This window comes from Glycine soja, chromosome 20, assembly GCF_004193775.1.
Source record: "Glycine soja cultivar W05 chromosome 20, ASM419377v2, whole genome shotgun sequence".
NCBI lineage: Eukaryota > Viridiplantae > Streptophyta > Magnoliopsida > Fabales > Fabaceae > Glycine > Glycine soja.
Genome location: NC_041021.1, coordinates 33871598 through 33894300, shown reverse-complemented (window position 1 = coordinate 33894300; position 22703 = coordinate 33871598). Strand labels below are relative to the sequence as shown.

The 22703-nt window shown below is 33.2% G+C and overlaps 1 protein-coding gene across 2 annotated transcripts; it reads right to left on the bottom strand.

Annotated features, from left to right (window-relative positions):
* Window positions 1–79: 79 nt before the first annotated feature.
* Window positions 80–4214, bottom strand: LOC114403640 (putative G3BP-like protein). 2 transcript variants are annotated; one of them, XM_028366733.1, is made up of 9 exons: window positions 3940–4214; window positions 3697–3831; window positions 2658–2964; window positions 2240–2505; window positions 1948–2140; window positions 1607–1728; window positions 1468–1533; window positions 1232–1313; window positions 80–575 (listed from the first exon to the last, which is right to left on the bottom strand). In XM_028366733.1, exons 1-9 carry the CDS (start codon window positions 3976–3978, stop codon window positions 361–363), a joined length of 1425 nt encoding a protein of 474 aa, XP_028222534.1. In that variant the 5' UTR covers window positions 3979–4214; the 3' UTR covers window positions 80–360. The 2 variants fall into 2 exon arrangements, with proteins under 2 accessions (XP_028222534.1, XP_028222535.1); XM_028366734.1 differs by having other exon boundaries at window positions 1954–2140; window positions 3940–4213.
* Between the last annotated feature and the right edge of the window lie 18489 nt (window positions 4215–22703).

The window sequence follows — 22703 nt, the reverse complement described above, 5'->3', positions numbered from 1 at the left end:
AAGGCAATGCAAAAAACCAGACATTAACAAGAAAAATTGATCCACCAATACCGTTAAAGCGACTAATTTCAAAGAACCATTAGCTAAACAACTAGATTTTAAATTTCAATTGGGAATAAATAAATGTCAAGTGTTTTAAACACATTTTCGGCTAAACATTAAATTCATGTAAACAAATGAAACAAGAAGCCCGTTGAATAAAATTTATCAAGAACGAAAACATCCCATCCATATTCCCTGAACAACTTAATTTAGGACATGAAAAATATCAATATTTGGTCTAATCTACTGAAGTTGACTATTTAGAGTTGAAATATCTGGACCCAAAATTGGATTCTCTGGCTTATGTTTTTTGTTGACTCAGGACTCAGCAAGATTCTGCCCATTTCTCGGTACTTGATGATGCCCTGAATGTCCCCTCTCTTGGTGGGGACTTGGTCGATAGAAACCATTTCCTTTCGATTTGTTATAATCCCTATCACCGCCATCTTGGCCATTTCCCCTGCCAAAGTTCCTTGAATTGAAACGCCCTCTTGGTGCATCTGACTGATAGCTACCTCTGCCTCTACCCCGTCCTGATGATAATACAGTGAAAACGAGTACAATGAAACAGCCAGAAAAAATGTAGCTTAAAAATGTTGAATTATATAGAAAAGAATACATGGAGACTTCTGGGAAAACAAAGTGTTTTAAGCACCTCTCTAGCACCATTGGTACGTAAAATATTGCTAGGCAAATTGTACAAGACAGATCATTTTGAAGAACTAGAAGAAATCACGGTAACCTAATGCCATCCTTTGACAAAATTTAGCCTATTATAGCTTAATTTGTATTTGTTAAAAAGAGAAATATTGACGGCACTCTCCCTCGAAGACTCTTGCTCTCTATGATTGGTTACAATTTATTGAAATCATCAATTTTGGTAGGTTTCACTTCCCATTAAATATAAATCAAGGGAGACAATCATTAAAGAAGAAGCAAAACCTATCAAAAATGATGATTTCTAATAAATTCTAACCAATCATAAAGAGAGTCTTTAAGGGTGAGTGCCAGAAAGATTGTCACTAGCATTTCTCTTGCTAAAAAATGCAGGTCACAGGAGAATCCATTACCAGTCCCATCAATTCATACCTCAATTAGCAAAAGTACACAGTTTTACCACATCTATATGTCAAATTAAGTCAGGGAAATTCATGATGAAGAAATTTCAAGAGAAAAAAAAAGGTCATACTTCCTCCTCGAGAAGGGATGTTACTGTTTGGTCTTCGTTCTTCAATGTATACTTGTCTTCCTGCTATTTGAACAGATCCTGCCTGCAAACATAGAAAACAAACATGATATTACATAAACATCAATTGAGACCACATAGCAAGTTCAGTATTAGCTTTGGGTCAAGGTGCATTACTACATCACAATTCAAGAGTGTAATGCATATCCCAAACTAATCATTTAAAAGCAAATACAAACCTTGACTGCATTATGAACGCCAGTCATATCTTCAAATTCAACAAATGCATAACAAACACCGACATCCTGGATAAGATTGAAAAGTTTAGATTCAAAAATCATGATTAATACAGGTATTTGGAGATAAAGTGATACATACCTTGCGACTTCTAACAACAACACCATCAGGCCTGATTCTACCAAAATTCTTGAATTCGTCTTCAATTTCAGAAGGAGACACTGCAGGTGACAAGTTTCTCACATAAACAGACTTGATTTCATCTGAAAGCAATCCCAAAAAAAAATCAAGATTAGTGGTAGTGACAATACATGATAAATACTACACAAATAACTATCTTCTTTATAAAAAAATTAAAAAAAAAAAAAACTAATTTATTAGGTTACCAAGCAATGAGCCAGGAAAAAGAGCAGAATAGAAGTAAATAAAATTAAAAAAAATGGAGGAACAGAATAATTAATCAATTATCAACAAGTACACACAGTAACCTTCATCTTCTGTTGCAGGAAACTCCTCCACTGCATCCGTTTCAGACCTTTCAAATGCATTTGCAGAAGCAATCGTTTGCTGTTGCTGACTACTACTATGTGGAGCATGATCCCATTCTGAAGGGGACACATTCTTATGAGAAGGCTGAGACGCTACTGGCGTAGATAGTCCTTTAGCAACCCGTAACTTCCAACAACCATAACACATTGTCAGTTCTAATGTCATAACAGAATCCCAAAAGAAAACATTATTTGGAAATTAACAAAAAGGCTAGCCAGTACATACAATGGAAGCATAAGTGTGCTTTTGTGGCTCCCCAGCAGGTTCATCAGGAGAAACAGGTACATGGTCTTGCACTGCATTCACTGAAGATTGAAGTGAACCATTTGACTCTTCAACAGTATTATCCTCCCTAATATGCTCAGTCTCAGGGGCCCGCTGCAGTCTTTGCTCTGAAAATCCATAATTATCAACTACACCATTTTCTTTGACCTCATTTGTAGCAACATAGTCCCTAGCTTGGATATCTCCACCCAGCAGGTAGTTGGACACTGTAAAGCAATTCCATATAAATCAAATAGCGGTAGAGAAAAATATCCACAACTCCACATATCATTGTTTGATTTGACAACTTGATGCAAGTTTTGCCCGTTTTCAATTCAGGACCTTCAGGTACAAGAACACAACTGGTGCAAGAACTTACCAGGTTTATTGGTTGCACTTGAAGCATTCAATTTTGAATCAAGATTGCTCTGAGGTAACAAGACTGGTTGTTGTTGGTGAACTGGATCCTCTTCAACAAAGTGAAAAATATCATTGAGCACAAAAAAGCCTTTCTCTTGGGGAGCAAGGAAGAATGTCTGCATAAATTTCCTCCTCCGGCTGTAGTCCTTAACTTGCACAGATCCAGAAACCATCACAAGAACACCACCACTCCAAGATTCTAGAGACTGTGCAGTCTTGATTTCAATTCTAGCGTAACTGAGTGACATAATCAGTGCATGGATTTGCTGACCATGGAAAAGTATTTTTAGTTCAGGGAAAATGAGAGCTATACTATTAATTGTACATGCATAAACAAATGCAGATAAGGCCAAGTCCCTTCAAACAATTAAGGACATAATAAAATGTAAGAAATCTAAATCAGCATAGAGAATGGCTTATCAAGTCTCTAACAAATTAAGTTTTTAATAGAATGCTAAGAGTGCATTATAGACAAAAATCATCCAAGAAAAAGTGAGATGATAAGGAAGATAAAAATGTTTTCCCAAATATCTAGTTTATCATTAGAAGGCAAACTTATATAACATGGACATAAACAAGAAAAAAATGAAAATACTAAGGATTTTCAAGCTCTTAATCATCAAGACAAGAACACTAAATTTGGGCACCCACACTCCCATTGAAAGTTTTCAACTTAAAAAGGCCGCTCTGTATTCTGACACATCACCCCTTCTCATCATCAATGCACTAACAAAAAGCATACCACAAAATTCTCTCTCTCGTAGTCACGCCACAAAAAACACTACACGAAACCACCACACAAATCCCATGCGTATTTGGAAACCAATTTGCCCCCGACGCGAACGACCACATCACTCGTTTCACTCAACACAACAACAGCACACTACAGAAACAAAAACCTAACAATTCTCAAACCACACCAAAACAAAAACAAAAAATAACAAAAACCTCAAAAAAATAGGGGTTAACAACAGAACAACAAAAACAGCAGAAATTACAAGCATTGCCGCTGCAGTTTCTCTGGCGTTGCCGTCGATACGGAGCATGGTGCTAGCATCGGAGTAAAACTGGTGCACGAACTCGGGTTGGCTCTGAAGCACCTGATAGTACTGTCCTACGAAGTACGTTCCAACCTGAACGAACAAAAAAAAAATACTCAAAACACGTGATTCGAGTTTTTGATATGAACTGATACGAATCAGAGAAAAGAAGAAGAACAAGAAGAGAGGAAGAAGAAGAACCTGAGCTGCGGTGACGGGAATGGGAAAGGGCGTGGCCATTGAAGAAAATGGAAAAACCCTTCAAAGCCCTAACACTGCGAATTCAGATCCGCAATGAACCCTCCCTTCCTTGTTTTCTTGCCAGATCCACACGCACGCGCAGACAAAAGGGGGTAAACGTTTTTTTATTATTATTATTTTTTGCTTTGCTTTCTTCACGGGTTGGATTTCTTTCTTTTTTGTGCTGTAGAGATGAATGAAGATGCTACTATGCTCTGCTCTTATTAATGTGTGCTCCTTTTCACCAATGAGGGACACTCCAACAATTTCAAATACATATATAAAACCCGAAAAAAAAATACATTTTTTTCAAAAAAAGTTATGCACTGACAGGTGACAGCATAGAATCGTTTATGTTATCATCCAATTAAATTATAAACTAATTAACTTAATGTCATGTCAACGTTTATTTATAATTAAATAATAATAATAATAATATAAAATTATTTTATATTAATAATTCATAACCATTACAATCGTATATAAAGATATAAATCTACTCCACTCACATTAAATAAATAAAAAATCAAATGATCTTTTTTCATAAGACTTTATAATCAAATGATCTTAGATAATGATTATTGACTCTTATAAATTTGTTAAACCTGACACGATGTCTTGCTCTAATATGGTGGGTTTGGAAGTGAAAGTGTAACATTATCTTTGAAGTGAACCTTGATCCCTTGATTATGTTGTCTACATGGTCCATCACTTCTTTGTGGATTTTGTTGCTTCTTGCCAAAAGGAAGGAAAGTCCCAAAGACCAACCTCAATGAACCTCCTCTTCCCATCCCATCATTAAATCCAACATCAATGGAAATTTTAATTTGTAGAATCATATAATGGGTTATGGACAATGTTATTACAATCATCGATCTGTTCAAGGTACTTGGTTGATTGATCAATGGTTAAACCAATGGGTTACTAATTGAACCACTAAACCAATATAACTAATGTATATATTGAAATATGGTATATGCTATTATTTGTATACATATTACTAATCAACATTGGTCGTACAGTGGTAAACACGTTCTAAGTGCCTGTGAGGAACAATGTTCAAACCTCAATGTTGTGTCCTTGTGCATTTATGATTTGAAGAGAAACTCGACCCAATGATGCTCTAATTTTTGGTCTAATCGATTTAATCGGTCAGTCTAATTTAATAATTATGGTTATGGAGACCTAATTCGAGACTCCTTAGGGGGATGGGTGGATGGTTTTGCATGACACTATAGTAATGGCGATCCTCTTCTAGTTAAACTTTTGGCTCTGGAATATAGGCTCATGTATGCTTGAGAGCAAGGCTTTCAATTTGTGGATGTGAATCTAACTATGCTATAGCCATTGACATCCTTTCTTGCTCGGATGAGGACATAATTTCAAAGCACCTCCATGCATCAAAGATTTGTGAAATTCAGTTGTTGGTTAAAAGGAGTTGGATCCTATCTCTTTCAAGCATCATTCGTGACATCAATAAAGTGGTAGATTCGCTCGCAAGATTGGACACAACATCTTGTGTTTTGGAGCAAGGATGGAACACCCTCATGTTGCCATCTTGGCTAGTTTACTAAGTGACTCCCTTGGGATATCTTAGCTTTGTTTGTCGTTCTTTATTTTTTTTTTCTATTCCTATCTTATAAAAAAAGTGTAAAATAATTTTACACTATTATGCAAAGGTAAATCATTATATGAGGTAAAGACTTTTATAAAATGATCTTAAAAGTTGTAGTCATTAAACTTATATATAAAAAAATTCTATATCAACCATTTCCCATGAATTATTTGATATCGAGTTATTCAAGTTTAACTATTGATTTTCAAGTTTGCTGAACCCAAGAAAGAAAACTTCTATATCTTTATTTTATTTATGAATTTAATATTTTTAACTGTTAATTTTTTTTACGTGTATTTTGTGGCAAATCTCTTTGAAACATAGTGGGAAACTAATTATAAACACCATTTTTAAGAGAAATTATAACCTTGACTTGTCATATAGTAAATAACAGTTTTTTAACAGAAATTTGAACCTTAATTAATTTATTTATTTTTATATATAAACCTTAATTTATTATATAGAGAAGAATAAGGTAAAAAATATCATCTTTTATTTGATTCTAAATTAAATTTAAATATCTTTAAAATGAAATTACCAATAAGGATGTATATTATAATTTAAATTATTTATTATAAATTTAAAATATAATATATATCTATATATAAATCAAAATATATATATAATTTTTGTATATTAAAACTTTTTATTAAAAAATTTACTATAATATATTTTATATATTAAAAATATTTATTTATTATAAACTTTAAGTAAATAAATAAACATTTACGTTATGTGATGAATAAAATATTAGTAGTAAATAAATCGAGAGTATTTTGGAACTTCTTGTTTTCCCTTCTGGATGACACAACACAACTATTATTTTCGATGAAAAAAGGTAGTCTTTTTTTTAGTTAAAAGAAGAAGAAAAAAAAGAGGAAAAAAATGTTTGATTGATTGATCATTGATGTACCAAAAGTGTGAAACATGAATTTAACTTTTTTGGGTACAAAAACGATTGCAGAAGCTGCTGCAAAATTTGAGGTCTGTCTCGCGCTACTACGGGTGGTGAATACTTCCAAATCATTTTTACTGTTTTGAATTTAAATTGGGTGATTAAACATGCGCAAGCTTCTCTTTCTTCACTCGTTTTTTTTTTTTTTTTTTAATCAGCAAATACGGATACTATATTAAAAAAAGGGCACAATGGGTACCCCAACCCATATACAAATCAGGGAAAAAAAAGAAAGAATAGCAGACCAAGGTTACAACATATTAAAATGCAAGCACATCAATATAAAATAACCAAGGCTAAAGCTGAAACAAAATTAAAATATGCATTTATACATTAACTCTGCTATTGGCCAAAAATTATCTTTCATCACACTCAAATCACTCTTATTTTGTATTTTTTATTTATATTTGATTTTCTTAATTTTCTGTCTAGCTCTTTTGCAGAAAATAACAATTTAATTCATTAGCTCTAGTGATCACAGTTAATTAACTCTGATATGCTGACACCGGTTAGGGTCTTTTTGAACGACATTGACCAAGGTTGTTTTTAGCTAATGCTAGCCTAAACTATCCTAGCAGGCGTTAACAAAAAAATCTACCAAATATCGGCTAAAAAATAGTTTGGTCGATGTCGATCAATAGAACCTACCTGATGTCAGCTGAAAAACATCATTGGTCAACGTTGACCGAAAAATCCCTAGTCGAAGTTGGCTAAAAAATAGCCCTGACCAATGTCAGACAAAAAACCCTACCCAACATCGGTTATATAATAGCCTTGACTGATGTTGGTTAAAAAATAGCTCTGACCGATGTTGACCGAAAAAACTCTAGTGGATGTCGACTGGAATAACCTAGTCGATGTCGACTAAAAATAGTCATACCCGATGTCAATCAACAATACCTAGCGGATGTTAGCAGAAAAAATCCTAGCCAACATTAATAAATAAAAAATCTAGCTAATGTGGTTAAGAAATAACTTTGGTTGATGTCAACCAGAAAATCCTAGTCGATGTCAACAAAAATATCCTAACCGACGTCAGCTAAGAAAATCTAGTTGACATCAGCCAAAACACCCTAGCTAACATCGGCTAAAAAATAACCCTAGCCGATATTGGCTAAAAAATAGCTTTGGCTGATGTTGGCTGGAAAAACCTACCTGGCGTCGGCTGAAAAACCCTAACAGGTGTTTACTCAAAAGTTAGTCATGACCGATGTCAATAGAAAAAATCTAGCCAACGTCGGCCGAAAAAATCATTGGTCAACATCAACTGAAAAAATCTAGATGACAACGACTAAAAAAATCCTTGGCCGACGTTAGCAAAAATTTCTCATGACTGACATCAATGAGAAAATAACCCTTACCAACATCATCTAAAAAAATCTTTGTCAATATCGGCAAAAAATAGCTTTGGTTGACATCATACAAAAAAAATTTGTTTGAAAAAACCTCGGTCAACGTCAGTGAAAAACAATTTATGTCGATATCAGTCGTAAAAACTTTGGTCACCCATAGTTGTGAGTGTTGAACGAGAAAGAGTCGCGAGTAAGAACGTGAGTTAGAGTGAGCATCTCCGAAAAAAGAATTTCAAATTCTATATTTTTTGAGAAAAATTGAAATCTCACTGTTTTAATCAACCAAAATGATTCATAAAAATACTAAAAATTAAATTTCTTTTCAAATACTCTATCCAAACAAGCTATTTTATCATGAATCATTTTAAATTCCTTGAAAAAGTGAATTCTCCTGTTAAATTGCTCCATCCAAACACTATTAAAGTTTTCTACCAATTGTTTTTCCCCTATAATTCTTAATTAGACAACAAATAAAAATCATCTTATGCAATTAACTTCCAATCTTTATAAACAAAATACACAATGAAACAAAGATAACTTAAATTACATATAAAAGTACACCTAATTGTAAGAGCTACACCTTGATTTGATTGACTAAACATATTTTTCAACCTATGTTTCTCATGTGTGTAAACGCTCTAACAATCCCTAACAATTCTAATTCTCCTTAAAATTATGAGATTAGACTGCACAACACATAAAAAAAACAAAATTGTACACCTGAAAGATGTTGGATCAAGTGGCCTCAGAATAATTAAGAAGGGGGGGTTGAATTAATTATTCCTAAACCTTTACTAATTAAAAATTTACTCTTCTAAGGCTTTTACTATGTTGTTAAGTAAATGAAGGATAGAAAAGAAACTTAACCAAAAGCAAAAGCGGGAATTAAAGTGCACAGTGGAAATTAAAAGAGTAGGGAAGAAGGAGACAAACACACCAGAGATTTTATACTGGTTCGGCAACAACTCGTGCCTACATCCAGTCCCCAAGCGACCTGCGGTCCTTGAGATTTCTTTTCAACCTTGTAAAAATCCTTTTACAAGCAAAGATTCACAAGGGATGTACCCTCCCTTGTTCTCTTTGAACAACCTAGTGGATGTACCCTCCACTAGAATTGATCCACAAGAGATGTACCCTTTCTTGTTCTCAGTCAACAATCCAAGTAGATGTACCCTCTACTTGTACCATAAAAGATGTACCCTCCAATGTGTTAAGACAAAGTTCTCAGGCGGTTAAACCTTTGAAACTTTGTGAATGGGGATACAAAAGAATTCTCAGGCGGTTAGTCATTTGAAATATTTTGTATATGGGAAAGGGAAAAATCAAAAGAATTCTCAGACTGTGTCGTTTTGAATTCTTTGACAAGTGAGAAGGGAGACACAAAAGAATTTAGGCGGTTAGTCCTTCGTTCTTTTGGAAAAGGGAGAAGAGAGACACAAAAAGAATTCAAGCAGTTAGTCCTTGGCGAATTCTTTTTGACAAAGGGAGAAGAGAATGAAAAAGATGAATAGCACAGTTTTCAAGGTTTAGAAAACTAGAAAACTTTTGGAAAGTTTTTGGCAAAGGAAGAAGAAGAAGGAGTTCAAAGAGATTCATAAATCAATTGGCAAAAGTTTGTTGTCAAAAGAATGAATGTGAAAAGACTACTTGAAATGCAAATCAAAGTCTTGCTTTTATAGACTCTTCATGTCTGATCAAGAGAACCATTAGAAGAGTTATAACCTTTAGAAAAACTTAAAAACTATTTGGAAAAGTTATAACTTTTAGAAAAACTTGAAAACTATTGGAAGAGTTACATCTTTTGATTTTGTTCAGAAACTATCACTGGTAATCGATTACCAAATCATTGTAATCGATTACACAAAGCTTTTTTGTGAAAGGATGTGACTCTTCACAATTAAATTTGAATTTCAACGTTCAAACACACTGGTAATCGATTACCAACTACTTGTAATCGCTTACAGCATTTTGAAATTAATTGGAACGTTGTAAATTCAGTTTGAAAGTTTTTTGAAAACCATTTTGCTACTAGTAATTGATTACAATAATCTGGTAATCGATTACCAGAGAGTAAAAACTCTTTGGTAAAAGGTTTTGAGAAAAATTCATGTGCTACTCAGTTTTTGAAAAAAACTTTTTAATACTTATCTTGATTGAGTCTTCTCTTGATTCTTGAATTTTGAGTCTTAAATCTTGATCTTGATTCTTGGAACTTGAATCTTGAAACTTGATTCTTGATTCTTGAATTCAACTTTCCTCTTTATCTTTGAAGTGTACTTGATTCAATCATGAACTCATTCTTTGATTCTTGAGATCATCATCTTTGTTATCATGAAGTGTTCTTAACTTTTGAGCTTTTTGTCATCATCTTTGTTATCATCAAAACTCTTTGAATCAATCTTGATTCATCATGAAACTTGCTTCTACAAAAGAAAGCATAGACATTCGACATAAATTGGTCTCACTTTGTTGGCTTCAGCTTCTCTTCCTTCAAATTTTTGGGGAGAGTCATTCAGCACTACAACTACTATAATCAATTATCTTCCTTCACCTGCCCTTAACAATATGAGTCCTTTTGAAAAAATGTTTCATAAAAATCCAGATTATAAGTTCTTAAGAGTGTTTGGACGTGTTTGTTATCCCCTATGACGACCTTATAATAAACACAAACTTGACTTTCGGTCACACATGTGCCTATTCATTGGTTATAGTTCTCGGCACAAGGGTTATAAATGTCTCTCACCTTCTGGCAAATGCTACATTTCTCGACATGTCATCTTTCATGAGTCAGTTTTTCCTTATAAACTTCCTGGTAACTCTTTTGTTTCTGCCTATTCTCCTCCTTCTTCCAATTCTACCTTCTCTAATCCTTTACTCGTTTTATCTCTTACTACTCAAAATTTCCAAAATGATAATGATACAACTTATTTATTACCTAATGTTTCTTTACAGTGTGATACTACTGATTCTTCTGTTGTAGCTGTTTCAACTCCAATTGCAGGTTTTGTTCCTCAAAATACTCATCCCATGACAACCAGAGTCAAAGCTGGTGTCTTTAAACCGAAAACTTATGCTTCTTACAAGGAAGGAAGCTATGATCACACTGTTGAGCCACATATTGTAAAGGAAGCAATGGCCAAGCCTGAATGGCTCAAAGCTATGAAAGAGGAACATGATGCACTTATCCGAAATGATACATGGTCCTTAGTGGATCCACCTCCTGGTTGTAAGCCTATAGGCTGCAAATGGGTGTTTAAAAGCAATTTTAATGTTGACGGAAGTTTTCAAAGGCACAAGGCCAGGCTGGTAGCAAAAGGGTATCATCAAAGAGAGGGCTTTGATTTTAAAGAAACCTTTAGTCCAATGATTAAGCCAACAACTATTAGAACTATTCTGTCACTTGTGGTTTTTCAGCACTGGCCTATTCATCAAGTGGATATCAACAATACCTTTTTGCATGGAGACCTTCAAGAAATTGTATATATGACTCAACCACCAGGCTTTGTTTCATCCAACAAACACAAAGTATGCAAATTGCTCAAAGCTCTTTATGGCTTGAAACAGGCCCCCAAGTCTTGGTTTCACAAACTCAATTTGACTTTGAGGTCCTTGGGATTTAATTCAACCAAGAGTGATACTTCTCTTTTCATGTGATTTACACCTACCTCTAAAACCTATGTGTTGGTGTATGTTGATGATATAATTATCACCAACTCTTCTTCTTCTAAAACCACCTCTCTTATTGCTCATTTTAACAACAAGTTTTCTTTGAAGGACTTAGGTCCTCTTCATTATTTTCTTGGCATTCAGGTTAAGCATTATTCTGATGGTGGTATTCTATTGTCTCAATCAAAATGCATAAGAGATCTACTTCATAAAACCAATCTGTTAGACTCTAAATCTCAGCCAACTCCCATGGTTTTTGGTTTAAAGCTTACTGTTGATGGTTCTTTTTCACTTCTGGATCCTACTCACTATCGAAGCATTGTCAGAGCTCTTCAATACATCACTGTGACAAGGCCTGAAATTTCATTCTCTGTTAATAAGGTATGTCAATTTATGATAGACACAAGAGCATCATTGGAGGGCAGTGAAACAGATTTTAAGATATCTCAAAGGTTCAATTACATATGGCTTGCACATCAAACCTTCACAATAACTGCATATCATGGGTTTTTCTAACTCAAATTGGGGTTCAGACCTTGATGATAGAAAGTCTACCACAGGTTACTGTGTGTATCTTGGACCAAATCTTGTATCATGGTCTTCTAGGAAGCAAGTTGTTGTTTCTCGAAGTAGCACTAAGGCTGAGTATAGAGGACTTGCTGTTGTCGCTACAGATATTTTATGGCTGTAGAATTTGCTCAGAGAGTTGTGTTCCAGTTGCATTGCCAAGAATTTATTGTGATAATTTAGGTGTTGTCCACCTTGCTACGAATCCTGTCATGCATTCTCGCACAAAGCAGTTTGAGTCGGATTTGCATTTTGTTCACGATAAAGTCTTGTCGCACGAGCTTGTTGTTGTTCATCTGCCTGTTGAATTTCAGGTTGCTAATATTCTCACTAAAGCTGTTTCAAATCCTCAATTTACAATATTTAGATCCAAACTCAAGGTTTCATCGGCTTCCACCATGAGTTTGAAGGGGGTGTAAAGGAAAATTGTCAAGCAGACAGTTAGTTATTATTTTGTTACATTCTGTTATTGCTAATATAGTTTGTCATTTTTATCTCTTGTTAAGTTTGGTATAGTTTGTTGCAGTTTGTTACTACTGATATAGTCTATCAGTTTTATCCCTTATTATTGCAGTGAATAGATACCCCTTTTGTAATCATTCATGGTATCAATGAAATCACTCTATTCTCTTCTATCTTATTCATGATCACAAATCCTAATAATCCCAAAGTGCTTCCAGGTGTAGTCTAAAGCCAAAACTAGCAAAGTAGACAGGAACGATGAGCGCGTTAACAAAATCATCAAAGGTTTCCAACAACAAATTTCCCACTAGTCAAAATTAGTCCATACACAAAGGCCCCAACAACATGGTGTGCGCCAAGCAAATCTGTGATCCATGAACAAATAAAAAGTCCAATCATAACATCCAGCAAACTTGAGGAGTCCCATGTCTCCAACCTGATTTTGCGTTCGATCACCCGAGTCAGGGTGGGATGAACCACGCAGAAGCAAAACACAATGAACAAAAAGGTGCATATTGCTGAGAGGAGTGATTTTCCGCCATCATGGGAATAAGGAATCAAGATTGTGAACATAATCCACCCATATGCATCAATTAACATGGTTGCAGTTAAGGCATCTTTGCCAAGCCTTCTGTAGAGGATCTTGAGCCCTGATAGGAGCCTAGCAAGGACTGGAAACCCCGTGACAGCAAGAATTGCACAACAAAAGAAATACCCTTAGTGGAAACAGTAGGGTTTGGTGAACCTCCTGATACTCTATGCTCTAGAGCAAGAAAACTAGCACCCGCCAACATTGGAATGAGAATGCAAACAAGAGCAATGGTTGTAGCCTTCTTGCTTGATCTTAGAACGATGTCATTCTAAGATCAAGCAAGGCTATAATCATGACTCTTGTTTGCATTCTCATTCTGGACGGCTATGTACTCTCACACCATTCTAGGATTTGCAAAGGTTTGCAAAGGAACACATAGTACATAACTCATTAAGGAACACAGTACATAACTCCAAGATTTGCAAAGGTTTCAACCGCAAGGATTCCTTGTGGACGGTAAAGCGTGTTACAAATTCCAGGGATTCTTCCCATGAATGATGAACTCAATATAACACCACCCAGCATATAAAATATCAACCTCAGAAATTTTTTTCTCATTAATGAAATAGTAAGTGATTGATACCTAAGGTTAATTTTCATGCACTTGGAGTAAAAGATTTAACACTATCAACCATTATAAATGATCTCATCTTTTACTTCTAAATAATTATTGTAAAATTCATTAATCTTGGTATATATGACAATATGTAATTGGTTAATAAAATAAAATAAAAATATTGACAATGTCGGTGTATTTTAATTAAATACCCTAACATTGTGTAGACTTTTTAACAAATTAACAGAAATGCAATCTGTTATGAGAAAAATTCACTCGAAAAGCAACAAATTAGTGGTTGAACGGATCAGAAAATTAATAACCACACATGGATGGTTGGATAAAAGTTAAGTTTCTATAAAATTTCTCAGCATATCTTTTCTGGCAAATTAATAAAAGCAAAGAGAAAATAAGGAAAGATAGAAATTTGTGTTACAAATTCGTGAAACAGAAGAAAGGAACCCCTCTGCAAACAAATTCTCTCTCATAACACTTTTTTCGCTTCACTTATCTACTTATATACTCATTCATGATACCTTTCACAAAAAATCATTCCTAGAGAAATAAAATTGCTGTAGAGTAAAAATAAACAATTCTATTTGGTATTAATGGCGTTTTAGGGAGAAATAAAAAAATGTCAGAAATGACTTTCTAAGAATAGGTACATAAGTTGGAGACACAAAAAGAAAAAAAAAATAGTACAATAATCTTTGCAATATTTTTCTTTCATTTTTAACTCATCATGAATAACATCCAACCCCCATGTGCTAGAGAGAGAATGTTATGTAAATTGCACAGAGAGAGAAATTTTATAGTCTATTTGGTTTCACATTACATAAAAACTCTCAGATCCCGATTTTTATCATCGTTTTGACACACAACCAAACACTCATTTTTACTTTTTATGCAACTTTGTATGTTTTAATTTTAAAAAATGTAACGCTAGAAGACTCCACAACGAGGCTGTTTTCGGATTCGAAAACACGAACAACTGGTCATCAAGACAAAACTTTATGCTGCATCAGGCTTGCCCTCGATTTAAAAAAAAGTATTAATACAGGGTACCCACATATGAACACTTACAAGTATCTGGGAAACCATAAGAGGCAGGTGAAATGGCTTGAAGATGCGGTGAAAAATACTAGAAAGCAGGACAATGTAGGCAATTTGAATAGACAAAAGAGGAACAGCTTCTCCAATGACATTACCACGCTTCCAGATATTGTCGGAAAGATCCACTGTTGAATTGTAACATGCAAGTTCTGGTATTGCATCTGGAGGAAGATTTGATATCGAATACGGAGGACGAAAATCTGCCATAGTTGCCATCCCAATCTTCTTCTATGAGGTCTTAATTAACTTTCTTATGTTTCGATTTTTATTTTTTTTTTGCATCCTCATTTATACAAAGACATGTTGCCAGAACATTATGCAAGTTATTGCCATTACAGTTGAAGTTGGCCCAGTTCAAATTGCTGTCCTTGTCCGTTTTGCTAGAATATATTAAATACATTGCTGTATTTTGTTATTGTTATTTTATGTCCTTCGTTTATGGAAATAGCTGTTGCTTAAAATAACACATTTGGTTGCAATTCGTTACTTAAAAAAAATTAAAATAAGTTCAACTAAAAAAACTTATTAAGATACTTATTTCTGACTCAAACAAATGGCTATTGAAACCTTCGGAACCAGAAGAATATAATACATAATGGGAGAGAAAATAAAATATAAAAAGGCAAGTCTTTTTCTTCACGTGTTTAGAAGAGAGAAAAAAAGGAAAATAATATTAGAAAGATGGATATCGTATCTGATATGATTAGAAAAAAAATTATAAGAAAATAGGTGAATAAAAAGGCAAATAAGAGGCACAAGAAAAATAAGATAAAAATAAATCCCTTATCCCAACAGCTAAGAAAAAATAGATAAATAAATTAAAAACAATAAACAAGATAAACTCTCATTTCTTGTAAATATTATAAATTAAAAAAAATTAATTTATATTAACTAATGCAAAAAATAAATAAATAAACACTTCATGCCTAAACTTGAAAGTTATTTATATATGTAATTGGATGTAACTTATTTTAAAAGATATAATTATAATTAAAAATTAAAATAAAATGCAATAATGATTTGTAATAGTTAAAGATAAAAATGTCTAAAAGAAAGATGATATCATATGAAATAATTGATTTTATTAATAATTATAGATACTAGTGTTTCTTGTTCCATAAATTATGTAAAAATACATGTTTCTCGTCTTTTCTCCTCAGTTTTTAGTACATTAAGAGAACACATAATAAATGAATCATTCATTAAAAGTGATATAACATTATCATTTAATAAATAAAGGATAACAATAAGAACTAAATTAAAATTGTATATTTTTATCAAATAAGAGGTTAAATAGAAAAAAAATCAGAGATTAAAATCAAAATTAACTAAGCATTTTAGGGGTAAAAAGACATTTAAACTTTCAGTTTTCTTCAAATATTGCTACTTCTTGAATGATCTAACCTCGTGATTTGCAGCATGAGGAACAAATGTTAAAATTATGAGGAATTGCAGAATTGTTTTCGTCTTTATATATAATCAGAATCCAGATCCAGATGGCACTGATGAACCATGCATCAACATCAAGTACTAGTTCCTAATCCAACACTTGATGCTAATATATAAACCGTAGATCCAACTAATTGAATGAAGAAGGAATAAATTGGAAAGCTTCAGATGTTGTAATTATGTTGTGAAATAGAATTATATATGATGCTCAAATTCGGTATAGTTAAAACAAAAGTAACACGAGACCAAGAATAGGTTATAAACCCAAAATACTACATCTGTGACAGCATTTAACTTTTTTCTGTCAGGGTCTTGACAATCACATTAGAATGAAAGATAGAAGATTGCTTGAGATGATTTGAACACATAAAAAAAGTGATCGGAGGCATCAATGAGGATACTAGATTGTATAATTTTTAGAGATATAAAAGAAAGGAAGAAACTAATGAGGATAGTAGATTGTATAATTTTTAGAGATATAAAAGAAAGGAAGAAACTCAAGAAATTGGATAAAATTATTATAAGATTCTCATAGTGATTAATATCCTTAGGAATTTGGTTTTAACCAAACTCAATGATATCATGTGATCCATAAAGTCAACCTGACCTAATGAGATACGATCATTGTTGTTGGTGGTCTTCAAAATCACATTACACATCAAAGTCTTGTCGAGTGGCTGTGAGATGAAAGTTTAAATTAATAATCATGCATAATTTCCTCAACAATTTTATTGATGGCATTTTCTTTAACCAACATCTATTGGAATATATATTAATCCCAAATCCACATAAAAGAAAACCAAAATAACTTGGGATAGATTAGGTAAATTTTTCAAACTACACCTTCTCTCTCCTATCTTTTTCCAAATTACATAAGTTTGTCAAAATTTTTCTAATGTACACCACATTTCTATGTTCATTGAGAATTCGGGTTTGGCCACCCCGACTTTCGTACGGGCCTCTTATTTTTTTAAATTAAATTATATGTTTAAATTTTTATTTTAATTTAAATTATTAAAATAGTGCAAATATTATATTATATAAATATATTTTTAATTGATTTTAAAAAAAAATTTATTAAAATATTTTTTAATAAGAAAGTAATATTATTAAATATAATTACTTATCTTGTATTATTTAATTTATATAAAATATTTTGTAGGTGAACATTTTTTTAAATATGAATTTTGTCTAATAATATATTAATTTGCTTTAGTAAAAAAATTAAAACTTTTAATATTATTATGCTACTAAATATAATTTGTTTGTTTATATCATTAGATTTTTTTTTAAAATGATAATACTTTTGGTTTAACAATTTATTTATAGAAAAATATTATGCTACATTATAAATAAAATACTTAAACAATTACATTTGGGTAAAGAAAAACTTAAGATGAAGGCATGTTGGACAATTGTTTCTGGTATGGCCACAGCAAATTCCACAATTTTCTACTTTCCCGTCCATTTTCGTCTTTGTCCATCTCAGTATGAACGCGAGTTGAAACCGAACTACCCTTTGTGGTCCACTTTCTCCTTGGATCAGGACCCCATTTATCTCCTTCATATTCTTGGCACATTAATTTGTGTGGTAGTAAACCAAAGGAGTTGTTGTAGACGTGCAAAATGTGTTGCAAAGTGAATAGCGACGACACGCCGACACATAGTTCATGGGATCAACATTGACAGATTTACATGCAGCCATGATGTGAGAACACGATAAATGTTTAGCCTGATATTCACCACAATCACATTTTTGGAATTGTAACATTACTCCAAACCTTCCTGGTGGTCTGGGTGTTTGAAGTGAGGATTGGGTCTCTGTCACAATAAAATGTGTGGTTGTGTCTGTCGTCGTTTACAGTGTCTATTTGATTCTTGTTTACCGTTATTTATTGCCTCAAAGATGACTTTAGAATACTGTGAGTCGAAGTTGATCACTGTCTTAGTTTGTCGACCTCTAATAGCAAAGAGTTGTGCGATCTTGAAGTACGTCTCCTCAACCAACGATAACACCGATAAATGTCTTGTGTTTTTTAACATAGAATTAACAGACTCAAAAAAGTTTGTAGTCATATGTCCCCAATGTTTCCCCTCATTGAAGCATTATTGTACCCAATTTGGTTTGGGTGATTGATAAGTCATTTAGCTGCACTTGGCTTATTGGCACGAATATCCCCAAGATGTCGCTAATACATCTTCTCCGTGTATGCATAACCTGTAAATATTCAATCCAATCTATTACATTATGAAATTTGATTGAAAGTAAAGTTTAACGAAGAAATAAAATAGATTCTCACCAGCCAGCATGAGTGGTTTCTTTAAATGTCTACCGTTTGAGTTACAGCGAAGAAAATTTTGTGCAATATGGCGCAAGCAGAAGAAATGGGATGTGTCCTGAACCCATAAGTTACTTGGGTTGTTGTAAGCACTTATAATCAAAGGGTGTCTATTTGAAATGAGAGAAATGTTAATTTACGGAGTAACATGTCTTCTCAAATTCATTAGGAAAAGCCCCCAAGCTGAACGCCAAAGAATCCAAAAAAAACTATTTCATGCACCAGTTTCATGGACAACCACCTCAAAATAGAAGCACAAAATCGAAAAAACTATGATTTGGACCCTTGCAACTATACTTAAGTGTCCATGTTATGCATTTTTTTAAAATTATGTCCAACACATTAATGATCTTCATGACACACTTTTTCCATAGTTTGAACATCAAAGAATCCAAAAAAATATATATCGTGCACCAGTTCCATGGAAATTCACCTAAAAATAGAAACACAAAATCGAAAAAACTATGATTTGGACCCTTGCAACTATGTTTAAGTGCTCATGTTCTGCATTTTTCTAAAATTATGTCCAACACATTAATGATCTTCGTGACACACTTTTCCATAGCTTGAATGTTAAAGAATCCAAAAACAAATATATCGTGTACCATTTCCATGGACAACCACCTCAAAATAAAAGCACAAAATCAAAAAAATTATGATTTGGACCCTTGCAACTAATACCTAAGTACCCATGTTATGCATTTTTTTAAAATTATGTCCAACACATTAATGATCTTTGTGATAAACTTTTTCCATAGTCTGAATGTCAAAGAATAAAAAAAATATATCGTGCACCAATTTCATGGACAACCACCTCAAAATAGAAGCACAAAATCGAAAAAACTATGATTTCGACCCTTGCAACTATGCTTAAGCGCTCATGTTCTGCATTTTTTTAAAATTATGTCCAACACATTAATGATCTTTGTGACAAACTTTTTCCATAGTCTGAATGTCAAAAAATCCAAAAAAATATATCGTGCACCAGTTCCATGGATAACCACCTCAAAATAAAAGCACAAAATCGAAAAAAATTATGATTTCAACCCTTACAACTATGCTTAAGGGCCCATGTTCTGCATTTTTTTAAATTATGTCCAACACATTAATGATATTCAAGACACACTTTTTTGATAGTTTGAATGTCAAAGAATCCAAAAAAATATATATGTTGTGCACCAATTCCATGGACAACCACCTCAAAATAGAACCACAAAATCGAAAAAACTATGATCTGGACCCTTGTAACTATGCTTAAGTGCCTATGTTCTGAATTTTTTTAAATTATGTCCAACACATTAATCATATTCGTGACACACTTTTTCCATATTTTGAATGTCAAAGAATCCAAAAAAATACCCAATTCCATGAGCAACCACCTCAAAATAAGAACACAAAATCGAAAAAACTATGCTTTGGATCCTTACAACTATGTTTAAGTGTCCATGTTCTGCATATTTTTAAAATTATGTCCAACACATTAATGATATTCGTGACACAATTTTTCCATAGTTTGAACGTCAAAGAATCCAAAAAAATATATATTCGTGACACACTCTGCAATTTGCATACGTTTCTAAAAAATTAAATGTCTCACCAGCAAAACTAACATGAGATGGACAACTCAGAATTTCTTTTCTCACTCTGAAAATTATAATGGACGTTTGTTGTATCAGTTACCAGGGATAAATCACAGTCCAAATTGACAACACTCTATAATTTGCAGACGTCTCTAAAAAATTATATGTCTCACCAAAAACACTATGCAATTTGCGCATTGTGGACCCTTGCAAATATGCTTAAGTGTTCATATACCTGTTAATCTAAATGCACAGTTAACTAGTGACTCACTCAACTATAAGCAAATTCTATAAATACCACTATAGCTAAAGACATTCGTAGCACTTTCAAATTTTCATCTCAATCTCTACCACAATGTGTCACCTAACTACATATGTTTGTATTTACTACAACGATAAAATCTGCAACACTAATGAAGACACCACCTTCGTTAGTAACAACACAAAAACTTTCATGGTCGACAAGGTCATAACCTTTACACAATTGCTTGAACTTGTTCACCAAAAACTAAACATTGAACCACAACAACACATCCAACATCTCCACTTTCGGTGCCCTATATTTGAGTCAGGACAACATTATATATACACATATTTTATTCTGCGAGATGATGCTAATGTTCGACAAATGTTCAACATTTTTACAATAACCCATCACTACCATTAGTGGAGTTATTTGCCATAATCTGTGACAATAATAACCCACCAAGCAACCAACATGGCTCAACCTCCAATCTTGAGAACTTATTAGATGAATACGATACTTGTTGGGTCCTGACTCCTCTTTCGGGCCCAAAGGAAGTAACATATCTCCATCCCACGAAACAATATTCAAACGGGATTGGTAATCTATGGATGATTCATGTCTTAATTATTTCTGCTTTGAGGTTTTTATGTATTGTCTTATATCCGTGCTCAGTGATCACTTTACGTAATGAAATAAATTTTTTATTTAAATTTAAGTTAACAATTTTCAGTTTACCCACTTCTACTGCAGTATGTGACATGGTAACATAACTGTCGAAATTCACAACACTTTGCAATTTACACTACACTGTTTCAAAAACTTAAATGTCTCAGCAGCATAACTAACATAAAATGGAGAACTTATAATCTCTTTTTTCACTCTGAAAATTATAATAGACGTTTGTTGCATTAATTGCAAGGGAAAAAGCACAGTCCAAATTGACAACACTCTGCAATTTGCATACGTCTCTAAAAATTAAATGTCTCACTAGCAAAATTGACATGAAATGGATAACTCATAATCTTTTTTTTTTCACTCTGAAAATTATAATGAACGTCTACTGCATTAATTACAAGAGAAAAATCACATTCCAAATTGACAACACTCTGCAATTTGTACACATCTCTAAAAATTAAATGTCTAACCAGCAAAACTGACATGAAATGAACAACTCAGAAGCTCCTTTTTCACTCTGAAAATTATAATGGATGTCTGCTACATTAATTACAAGGGAAAAATCACAGTTCAAATTGACAATACTTTGCAATTTGCACACTTCTCTAAAAATTAAATGTCTCACTAGCAAAATTGACATGAAATAGACAACTCATAATCTCTTTTTTCACTCTGAAAATTATAATGGACGTCTGCTGCATAGTTACAAGGGAAAAATCACAGTCCAAATTGATAAACTCTGCAATTTACACACATTTCTAAAAAAATTAAATTCACTAGCAAAACTGACATAAAATGGATAACTCAAAATCTTTTTTTTTTCACTCTGAAAATTATAATAGACGTCTACTGCATCATTTACCAGGGGAAAAGAAACATTGGATTCCAGAGAAGCCTTTAGCAGGAACACAATTCTAACCTTATGAGATTCCAATACACATCAACAAGGCAAAATTCTCATACAACTATAAATAACACAAAACACTCTCAATACAAATGCACAATTTCACACAACATACCTTCATAAACCAAATTCAATTTTATTACTATGTCATTTTTTAAAGAAACAAGCAGCCTGACCATTGCTAACTCGAGATTAGCCTTTATTTTTCCAAATGGATCAATCACTCACAACCAAACTAGTGTTTATTTTCAAAGTCCCACTCCAACACCAATGCGAGTTCCTAATGACTGTTCTTTTAATACACTCAAGATCAAGAGTAGAATGAACAACACCCTTCAGCTAACCAACGATCAATTAATGGATGAAATATACTACCGACAACCATTCATAGATGATGTCTACACAATATATTTACAATTGAAAAATGATGATGATGTCTACACCATATTAATGTGCAATGAGCAATACTCGTGTGTTGGCCCTATAGAATTATTATGTACCATCAATAAAACACACTGGATGGTATACTCAACCTGCTTCAATCCAATATCACTCTTACTCATGATGCACTTATGTATTACAACGGGAAGTGGAACATACCACACCAAGGTGGGTTTTTGGGTTACTCCTTCACTGGAACAAATCCAATAAGA